General features: G+C 37.0%; 1 protein-coding gene across 1 annotated transcript in view; it reads right to left on the bottom strand.

The window, feature by feature from the left end:
• Positions 1 to 7,697: 7,697 nt before the first annotated feature.
• The window catches only part of DYNC2H1 (dynein cytoplasmic 2 heavy chain 1), a 146,901-nt gene continuing 143,755 nt past the window's right edge, over positions 7,698 to 10,843 (bottom strand). Inside the window, exon 89 of the mRNA XM_053968680.1 lies at positions 7,698 to 8,272. Coding sequence (XP_053824655.1) covers positions 8,114 to 8,272 — 159 coding nt within the window. The 3' untranslated portion in view covers positions 7,698 to 8,113. The remainder of the gene's footprint in view (positions 8,273 to 10,843) is intronic.

The raw sequence follows: 10,843 nt of genomic DNA, 5'->3' as shown, positions 1-10,843 counted from the left end.
TGCGGAAGGAAGTTGCGGAAGGAAGTTGCGGAAGGAAGTTGTGAAAGGAAGTTGCGGAAGGAAGTTGCGGAAGGAAGTTGCGGAAGTTGCGGAAGTTGCGGAAGTTGCGGAAGTTGCGGAAGTTGCGGAAGTTGCGGAAGTTGCGGAAGGAAGGAAGGAAGGAAGGAAGGAAGGAAGGAAGGAAGGAAGGAAGGAAGGAAGGAAGGAAGGACAAAGTAAAAATTGGCTGATTACCTCTTTGCTAACTTTCAGGATAATCAATTCAGCATCCAAGAGAGAGGTATAAAGTTTACTACACTTGGGCCCAGCATGTCTGACTCTAGTAAAAGCAGTAAAATTAATGCAGACTTCTCCTTAAAGAAGCATGCCATTGTACTGAAAAGCCACAGCAAATATTCTTGCCTGGGATTCCTGCCTTGATAAAGATCGAGTAGGAAACTGAGATCCTCAGTTGTAAAATAGCACAACACTACTCACTCTCTCCGTCTATTTCTCTTTCTCTCTCTCTCTCATTTTTTCTTGTTTACAGCTTAGTTCCTTTCCCCCAACTTTTCCCACATTCTGCAAATTCCTGTATACTGTATCAAATTATTTTTCTGACTCCATCAATAAATTCAAGCTTTTTTAAAGGCTAAAAAATAATTTCTTTAAAACATGACTTACAAAAAATCCACACTGACCTTACTTGTTTTTAAGATAGTTGAGTATCATATTTTTTGGTTTACAATTTCAGTAGGATTTACATAGAAAAAAGTCTTTATGGAAGACTGTTAAAAAAAGAGAACTTTTCCTTCCCTTAGAACCACAGCACACTTAAATGATAGGTTAGACACCTATATTGATCAGTGAGGCAACATTGTGCTGGAGTTCCTTGAGTTTCTTAAGGACTCTTGGATGAGGACCTAATAACTTATTTCTTACAACTCTTTTCTAGTTTCTTCTGAAACTTTTATTTGACAGGTCTGTTTAAGATGATCCCCGAGGCTCATCCCTTATTTAAAAAGCACAGACTGAGATGTCAATATGACATCATATGAGAACCACACTCGGGTTCTCTGAAATGAATTTTGATGCAAAGAATTTAGGTTTCTGTTGTGGTCTTACCTTCCCTGAGTACTCTTTTTACACTTCATCTAATAACCCAATACTCCCCTTGGCAGGCTTCTGAAGTGTTCAGAACATTTATTTTTGGTTTTATGCCTTGAGGTTCCTCTAAATTGTTTTTGGCTTGCTCTATTATGGTTTAACGTTTCATTCATCCATTTATTCTGTGAACTGCTTCATTTTCCATTGACTAACCCCTGAACTTGCTGATAGCTTATGAGGCAGCAGTAAAACTGAAGGACTTGCAGGTCATTTCTATATGGTGCAGAAGGTAGAAAGAGCAGAAGGACATTATTTTCTTACTGTAATTTATACACTGCGCTTGAAATGATGAACATGTAACTAATCCACCAGGCAGAGGCATAGTATATTTCAGGCTGGAGGAGACACAGGAGGTCCCCGACAGCAGGGTCAGCTCTGAGGTCAGAACGGATTGCTCAGGGTCTTATCCAGTCCAATTTTCAATACTTCCAAGCATGGTGGCTGGACAACATCTCTGGAAAACCTGTGCCTGACTGTCCTCAGGGGAAGAGTATTTTTCCCTGTATGCAGTTATGACATCTTGTCCTCTGTCCTCCTGGCATGAAATTTGATAACCTCCATGTAGGCAATGGCAAGCTGCCAATAAGTCCCTCCCTATAAAAAGTTGCCTCTTATTCCAGCTGAAGAAGGCCAGTTCCTTAAGCTTTCTCACATAAGTCATGTGCTCCAGCCCCTTGACCGTCTTGGTGAACAGTCTCAAGTTTTCCAAAGTCTTGTTTGGACTTGTTGCAGTATGTCTGCGTTTCCACTGGGGAGCCCAGCACCAGGCCCAGAATGCCAGATGTGTGTTGCCAATACTATGCAGAGAAGGATCACCTTCTTCAGCCTGCTGGCCGCTCTGCCTGGTGCAGTGCAGGAGGCTGGTGGCCTTCCATGCTGCAAGGGAACCCTTCTCCTCACTGTTCCTTCTTCCTATGCAGACACTGAAGATGTACAGAAATAGCGGCAAACGGGCCAGAGTGGTCAGTCAGTGCCTTTTCCATGTGCACAAACCAGGAGTCTTGAAGGAAGGAGAAATTCACTTGCTGAATCACTCATTTCTAAAAAGAACTACATCACAACTAACTAGAAGCTTTTTTTTTTTAAAGATGTAGCTGCTTATTCTGCACTGCTGTAAGAAATTTCCTTTGGAACGGGCTGTTGATGCAATATTGTATAGACTATAAATTGTCTTTACCTTCCAAATCCACCTCAGTCCCCTGTGCCAGGCGCTCACCAGGATCTAGTCCACAGTACCATCTAGTGGGAAATGCTGATATGACCGTGCCCATCCCAAAAGCGCTCTGAAGACATTGTCATTTCTTCCTGATCTCTGTAGGTAGAGAAAAGTGTATGAAAATCCTCTTAGGCATGGCAGTATAAACATGTGGGATTGCGTGAGGAGAACTGACCTTGCCAGGGGCTGAGATGAATCAGCTCTGACAATGAAATTGCCTATCTGAAACATTTCATAAGCACGATTACTAATTACTTTTTCCAAGGCTGATCTGTTAATAATAATAATAATAATGAGAAGATAATAAGATAAGATAATAAGAATAATAAGAAGAATCCATATTTGCTGCTCCGAAAAATTAAGTAGATCTAATGCTGGGGGAAAATGATGAAGATTATATCTAAGATTTCTTCTAAAGAGAGCTAGGGCAGCTTGCTGTCTCCTGAGATGCAAAGGCAGTACCAATTCTGACACTTCTGTAGACTCTGCTCCCAGTTAGAGTACACAGATCTGACATCCACCTAGGGCATCTGCTTACTGCAGTTCAGGCAGCTTCCCTTAGAGGATCACCCAGCAGGAATGAACACCAGACAGGGTATTTACACTGTGCTCAAATGACATGTGCTCTCAGTTAATTTATGGGTTGGACAAGACACTGCAATGCAGATGGCTTTGATGAGGAAAAAGTAGAATTGCGGCATATTCTCACACAGGGTGAATACCCAAATTCTTGCACTGAGTAGCCTGTCATACACCCATTCTAGAACTAGCCTGTACAAAGATCTCTGGATATTCTATCATGCTTATTTATGTGGTATAATTAAGCCAAATTAATTCAACTTTAAAATAAAAGGAAATAACCACCTCAATTTCTACAAAGATCATATCCTAAGAACTATTTGTGAGGCACACTGTAGCCCATATTAACAGTAATTGTTGTGAAGTTGTTCAAAGAACACCAATTTTGCTCCTTGATTTTCTAAAACAGGCCAGTGAAAAGTCTTTCTGTTTGCACCAAACACACAGAAAAACTCTCTTCTGTTGCTTTCTAAGTATCTTAGATAACATGAGAACTAAGAGGAAATCTAGATTTTAAAGACTGGCAGTTCTTAAAACATATTCATTTGGTGAGCTCTGGTGTAAGGAGCTTCAGTATCTGAAATGAAATGCAGCTCCAGGAGATGGGGCTGAGTTATGCAACCTCAGTGACTGAAGGCCATGAGCTGAGGTGAAGGAGGATGGCCTCTCAGGCACATGGGTCTCCAGGGAAACTTCTGATCTGTGAAGAACTCCAGTGCACTGATGAAGCTGCACATCTTTAGAGGAGAACACAGCATAAGAACCCACAGAGGCTGAGCTTGTTTTCTCAAGTGTGACCCACTTTTTATTGGTCTTCAGACGCTCCCACATCTATTTTCTTATTCACACCTTTCATTTTCAAAAGATTAAAAATGTAAAAATTAAAGGGAATTTAAAATGTCTATGTAAATCTTCATATGGAAATTTCTAGTCCTGGTAAAGGCTGCACATTTTTATTATGGTAACCAATATTAAGTATCATTTATGCAAACCCATTTTTGTTGTTGAAAGACAGTCTATCAGTTTAAGAACTCGTATAATTCGTATTTGATGCTTTTGAGCACCGAGTTCAGGTTATTCCCCCTTCAACTCTAACAATGATATAGCTGTGTGGGGACAAATTACTGCTGTTCTGAGTATTGGTCTCTGAAAGCTGAAATAAAGAAACAGAGGGGAAAGACAATTTGCATCACCAGTTCTATTTATACTCAGCATAACTTGCATAACTTGCCTTCCACTGCAGCATATGGACTTTAGTGAAATTCTAGAAATTTTCTGGGAAAAAAAATCCTAAGTCAACTTAACTTAGCATTAAAACATGAGGTATTCTATCAACATCATAGGTCTTGTTTCTGAAAGGCTGTTTACCCCCAAATAGCACAAGGTGAGTCTGACTCTTCAACAAACCTGTATTCCTCTGTTCAGGCACACAGCATGCTTTGTGTCAGTAGACTTGCAGTGAATTTGCTAAATGCAACAAACAGCACATCTTCCAATGGATGACAGCACCAATATCTCACAGAAACTTGATTGCTATAAGGTGTAAAAGGAAGAAACTGTTCCTTTTCAAAGATAAAATACATGCATTTGTAAAAAAAAAATTATTTGTATTTTAAAGACATTCAGATATTACTGCATATTCTTCATTGTTTTGAAAGGTTTTGTTATCCTTTTAAGGTTTTTTCACTTTGCATTTTGTCACTTTGATTTCTGTTGATAACAATTTGCACTTCCTGAAGATTTGCCTTTCTCAAGTCTTGAAAGAGTGTTTACAGAGCAATAATGTGTGTTTTCTAAGATCTCTTTATATATCTCTTTTTAGTCTTACAAGTTCCTATACCCTTGAAACTGAATAGCAGAAAAGACTTTCAAGCCCTATTCAGACCACTAAGGCATTTCTGATGTTTTTATTTCTTATGTTTCCTGATTCATACTTCTCAATGGCCTATGCATGTGATACAGCTGTACTTTGGTGGTAATAAAAACTCTGCAGTTCTGTTTTTACTGCCAAAAATACAATTCTTATGATCTAGAGTAGCAGTTATCTATAGTATCATTCATTTAGATTACAGCATTGGGTAGAAAGAAAGCACATTATACAATGCAAACTGACAATATGTATCAAGGAACACATGATAAGCAATTCCTTTTTTCCTCTTTAGGTCATCTGTGAGCCATCTAAAACATTAGGGTTATAATGCCAGTTATGAGAAGGAGAGCTTAGTAAACTTAATTCAGTTAAACAAAATAAGCATCAAACATACTGCTTATTACACTGTGAGTGTAATATACAGCTCCCAAGGTTTTGGGGTATTCTTGTGATGATAATATTACATAATTAAAAATCGACTAGATTTCAAGCTGAAAAATTAGCTTGACATTTAAATCAGTTTTTTTGTCCTGTGCTGAAAAAAAAAAAATTAAGACATCAAAGACACCTCTTTGAGGTGTCTCTTTGAAGAGAGAGCCTTTCATATCTGTAACAAAGATCAGCCTCAATGGGCTCCCACAGGACCTCTGTCCAAATAAAAAAATAACTCAATGCTCCAGTTATAGCTAAACATTAAAACTGGGTTTTTTTCATATCAGTCAGGGAAGGTCTTAGAAAGACCAGAAGCAAATAGACAGTTCCAGCAACTTGAGGGGGCTCTAAACTGAGAGGACAACCAAACAAATGAGATTTAATCAAGCTGGCTAGGAGAAGGCTCTGACAGAAATGCATGAATTCATGTCTGAGAACAAAACTCCTGATGCTGTGAGCTGAGAAATATTCCACCATTCTAAATCTGTGGCAATAGTGGATGACAGAAGAGGTTACAAAACTCCAAAGATAGGCCATTTCTGAGGGATTAGGATACAGACAAGTAATCAGTAAGAAAGAGAATCAGTTCCTGACCCTGAAATAGAGATATGGTGTGGTACGTCAGAAAGACTCTCTTTTATATCTGTTCTTTGTGATAGGATCAATATCTGTATATTAGTAGAATCAGTAAGACTAAATATATAGCAAGAGGAGACTTGAAAGGAGAGACTTTAAATAATAATCATATTTCTCTTGGCAATATGGATGGCATTTTGAAGCTTACAATAAGGAGAGAAAAAAAAATTAAAAAACCAAAACAAGGAAGTCCCTAGAATATTCTACTAATGATTCCTTTCAGGATTTCTACCTCTCACTATTTTTATTTCCCATTACAGACATTTATTTCCCATTACAAGTAAAATGCGTCATCAAAGCCACCTACTACATCTCTGATCTTTACTTTCTGTGCAAGGTAGATTAAAAGAAGATGCATTATTTTCCAGATATCTTTATCCTAACAGGTAGTTATCCGAACTGCTGAGCATCTGTATTTCTCTACCTGCCCACAAAAAAGAAGCTGGAATTCATAAGAGCCAGTATACTGAACCCTCAGTTTGAGATATATGAGACCTGAAATTCAGTCTAGGTTATGAAAACGTTGGATCCAAAAAGGAAATTTGCAGCATGTTCTTTACATGTGCCTATGGGAATTAAAAGTATGCCCTCTGCAAAACTTTTCATCTTCAAGTCTAGTATGGAAGAATATTTTCTCTGGACAAGTCACCCTCTAAATCCTCACAGAGCTTGTAGATAGATTTACACAGTGCTTTTGTTCTGATGGAGACTTTGTCATTTTTCCCCAAAATCTTCTTCAGAAACAATTTTTTTTCCAATTTTCTACCCTTTTACTCTCCAGTGAATCAGAGTGAAATATATAAAGGAAGATGAGGCAACTATCTGAAAAGTATTAAGTCTGTTTTGCTTTTAGACAGGATTCAATTTTAAAAATGTATGTTCAATTGTATAAAATTATTTTAGGACAGTTTTTAATTAGAAGACCAACTAAAATGGAAAACTTTCCAAATAGTGACAAAAGACCAAGTTTAAGGCATGAACAATAGAGAAGAAGAGAGAAAAATACTTCCTTCAAGAAGCTGACCTGGAAATGGGGCCAATCATTTCTCTGCTTTCCTTCTCTCTCCCTCAAACTATCAATGAAAAATATCAGGAAAGTGAAATATAGTCTTAATTTAAATACTAATTCAAAGTGAATATAAAATCTATCAGATATATCAGAGCCAAAGCATCTATTTTGTTTTCCAAGCAAACCAAGAAAGTGCTTTGCCTTTGGCTTTTAAAAATATCATAATGAGTTGTGTAATTCCAGTTAAAAATTAGACACTTCCAATTTTTATGTTGAGACATCAGTAATGCTTCTTCCTGCTGGATTTTAGGATTTTGTATAATTGCACTCCAATGCTATGACAGCATCCCAACACAATACATCATGAAATCAAACTTGGGTATCCTGCACTAAGAACAAGATTCCAGGTGTTTCTCACATTACAGACCAAAAGCACTATTATATTCCTCAGTCTTTCATTTAACAACTGTATGGAAATCTCTTTTTTTTTTTTTTCTTTTTTTGTCTAAGGAATTGTTTGGCTATTGCAGACCTTTATGTGCACATTTTTACTGGAACTTAGTACAGTTTATTAATTTTTTTTTCAGTAACTTCTGGATAATACCCATGATAGCAATCTAACTTTGTAAATCCATATGAAGTTTGTCAAAGTCCTTTACATTATTATTACCTATATTATTATTATTATTTACATTATTTATTACCTATACAAAGAAATACAATTACAAGTAAAACATCATTAAAAGAGACTGAAACATTTATCCTGATTCTTATCTTCAAGTAAAACATTAAATTTCAGCTACAAAAGGTAAGTTTTAAAATTTTGTTTTATTAAATAACAGAGGCATATGAATAACAGTTTCAAAAGGATAATGAAAAAAAAGATCAAATAAAAAATGCTGACTTTGAATTTTTATTCAATACTTCTGAGCAAACCAGAAGAGATTTCAACAACTTCAAGAAAGAAATACAGCACATTACAATCTAGAGAAACAATCCAAATTAGCAGTTTGCTAATAGTGCCATGTTAATTTTTACCATATCCCACAAAGATACACTGAAGTTCTATCAAGTAGAATTATTTGAATATATCTTAAAAAATAAACAGGAATTAATAAACCATCGCTTTAAAATATAAAAGCAATGAATCTAAAGTTCTCTTTTAGTAAGTAAGAAATTAGATGTTTAAATGTCTCTTAATTTCACAAGTTGATGCAGTTTCATATTACTGATTTTTCAAAAATAAAGCAGCTCCACATTGAATCCACTGGTCTTGGTTTCCTCCACAAGGTACGTCAATATTTGTCACCACATGGTCTCTCTCCACACTAGTGTAGACTGGTAAAGATATGCATTCCTCCGGAGAATATGGACCATATGCATCCTGTCAACAAACAAGCACTTAGTTATCACATAAAAAGACAACAAAACATGAGAAAGCAATATTCTTCACTGGTATGGTATCTAAACTTAAGATACAGTTTGGACACCGCAGCCTTGGACAAAGAAGTCCTCATTCAGAACACCAAGGAGAAGGATTGAATGAAGCAGAGACTTCAGGAAAATTGTTCTCTCCATAACTCAAACACCAGGAAGGAAATAACACGGGTGATCCTATGAACTACATATAACAATCTTCCTTCAGCTAAAACCCTCCCAACAATCACATGTCTAAAGTGTCTGCAAACCAGACTAAGGGAAGTGCAGATCAGTTTCCTGCAGGGAGAAGGCTGCTCAGGAGCCCCTGTGCTGTAATGTGGGGAGCAGCTATCCTGGCAGGATGGAGTGCTGTGTGGTGCCTGTGCCCTGACAGACCCTACTGCCCCCTCCATCCCTGCAGCAAACCCTGCCCTCCTCCTGTGGCACAGCCCCTGTGTGATCTGAGATACCTGCAAGCATCATACTGCAGGAGCTACAATCCAAGAAACCTTACCCCACCCGTTCCAGGTTACTTTATTGAACTGCTCCCCTCTGCTGTCTGCACTACAAACTGGATGCAGTTTCCTCCTAGGGCTTTGCATGGGGCACTGTCCATATGTGTGACCACAGAACTGAGCTCAAAGACTCCGTCTAGACTTCCTACAGCACTTAATTTCAATCCATGATGTATTTAGTTACTGCAAATAGTTCAGGGTTTGATTCAAATGGTATATATTAAGCATGTTTTCTGTCACACTCAAAATGTCCCATCCTGTCAACAGGAAAATGTCAGATTTTCAAGAACCAAGTAACAAAGCAGCACACTCATCAGAAAAGAATTTTAAATAAAATTGAGTGTCATTTTAACTCAAATCACATCAAATGTGAGTTAGTGATGCTCCAATATTAAAAATAACTAAAAACAGGGAAAAGGAAACATGCAAACCATAACTGTTTCAAGCACTTTGCCTTGCATGTGAAGTGTAAAGCCATTACTGAAGAATTTTGCTGTTCCTTTTGAAAATCAATTTCCCCTGTATTTTGGACAAAAGTGTTTCAATCCTTGCAGAAGATCTATGTGTGGTAATATTTGTATAGAGTAACTTAAAAATCAGGAACTCAGCTGTTTTCAGAAGGATTGTACTTACCCCATTTATCCTTTGGTTAACACTACTGAAGATGACAAAATGCTAGCCAGACTGAGAGTAAAATGTTAATGAGAGAATTTAAATTTTGCCAAAGCTGGGAGCCAGAAGCTGGCCCGTTTGCCTTCAAAGACCTGTTTTTACACTTTTTAGGAAGAAAATATCTGTTATTGTGCCTTTCTCAATCCCACTGATGTCTTAAGTAATCACATTATTGGAGGGTTAAAACCATTCTGTGGAAGTCTTTATGAGTCACTTATGTCCTTGGCTTATGTATAAGGACATAAATCCTTATGTCCTTGGCTTAAGTACAGTCCAAAAGTTCTCTTTGTCAGACTGCCTCACTTACAGTTCCATCCTCTTTAGTGACACCCTTCACAGCATGGGATACATCAGTGGATTTAAACTGGAAAGGACCTTCACAGTTTAATGAGAAAAAGCATAATGATAGTAGCTCAAAATATTCTGTTTAGAGCACTGCAGGATTTTGAGGGGGTTCTCTCAGAGAAATCCTGTAGGCTACTTTATGTTTGGTTTTTTTGGAATTTGGAAAATTACTTCAAAGCATTACATTATACATATACTTTTGCTCAGTAGATTTCAAAAGATGCATTCATGGAGAAGAGAAAACAAGTTCAAGACCTAAAAATTCTAAGACAATATGTTCTATTTTATGCACTCTTTTCCTAAGGAGAGGTTATGAAATTAAGGGAAATGCATGATATCCAATTCTGCTTTGGTTTCTGAGCACAGAATTTGATTATAGTCAATTTTTACAGTCATTGTAAAACAACTCAAGGGTAGACCAATTCAGAAGAACTCTCCTTAGAGACACTTTGCAGTGTCAAGTTGGGCAGTTGACAAGTTATGGCCTGTGTTTTCTAAGAATTGTATTTTTTTCCAACACAAAGATGTCAGTTGCTATTCATTTCAAATATAAGTACATTTGAAAAAGTTTAATTCATTGCTTATTGAAGTATCTAATTTTTAAATTTTATAGATAAAGCTCTCTGCTGATTTCACATAAAACTTTTGGATCCTTCCTTTGGAGTTCAAAAAATAGTCTTATTCAGAAAAATACTAAAAATCTTTTTTATTTCAAACACAAGATAAATGTTTCTCAGAACAATGGGAGGAATACTTAGAATTCTCATTTAAAATGTGTTTCCATTTGGTGTTACCATAGAAAACCACACATATTACCATCCTCCACCATCTACCACTGAGCCAATATATTAGAATATCTGGCAATTCCCATGTACCACCTCTCGAGTAAATTAGAAATCTGTCTACTTATCTGAAAAAAACAAATCCTGTAAATACCAAAAAACTGAGAAATCTTTCACTGGTCAGCTTTGTAAGAGGTTTCATGATTTTTTTCATTTTTTGTC

The sequence above is a fragment of the Vidua chalybeata genome, chromosome 2 (genome assembly GCF_026979565.1).
Source record: "Vidua chalybeata isolate OUT-0048 chromosome 2, bVidCha1 merged haplotype, whole genome shotgun sequence".
Lineage (NCBI taxonomy): Eukaryota > Metazoa > Chordata > Aves > Passeriformes > Viduidae > Vidua > Vidua chalybeata.
Note: the sequence above shows the minus strand (reverse complement) of the source record. Positions and strands in the feature narration are given on the sequence as shown.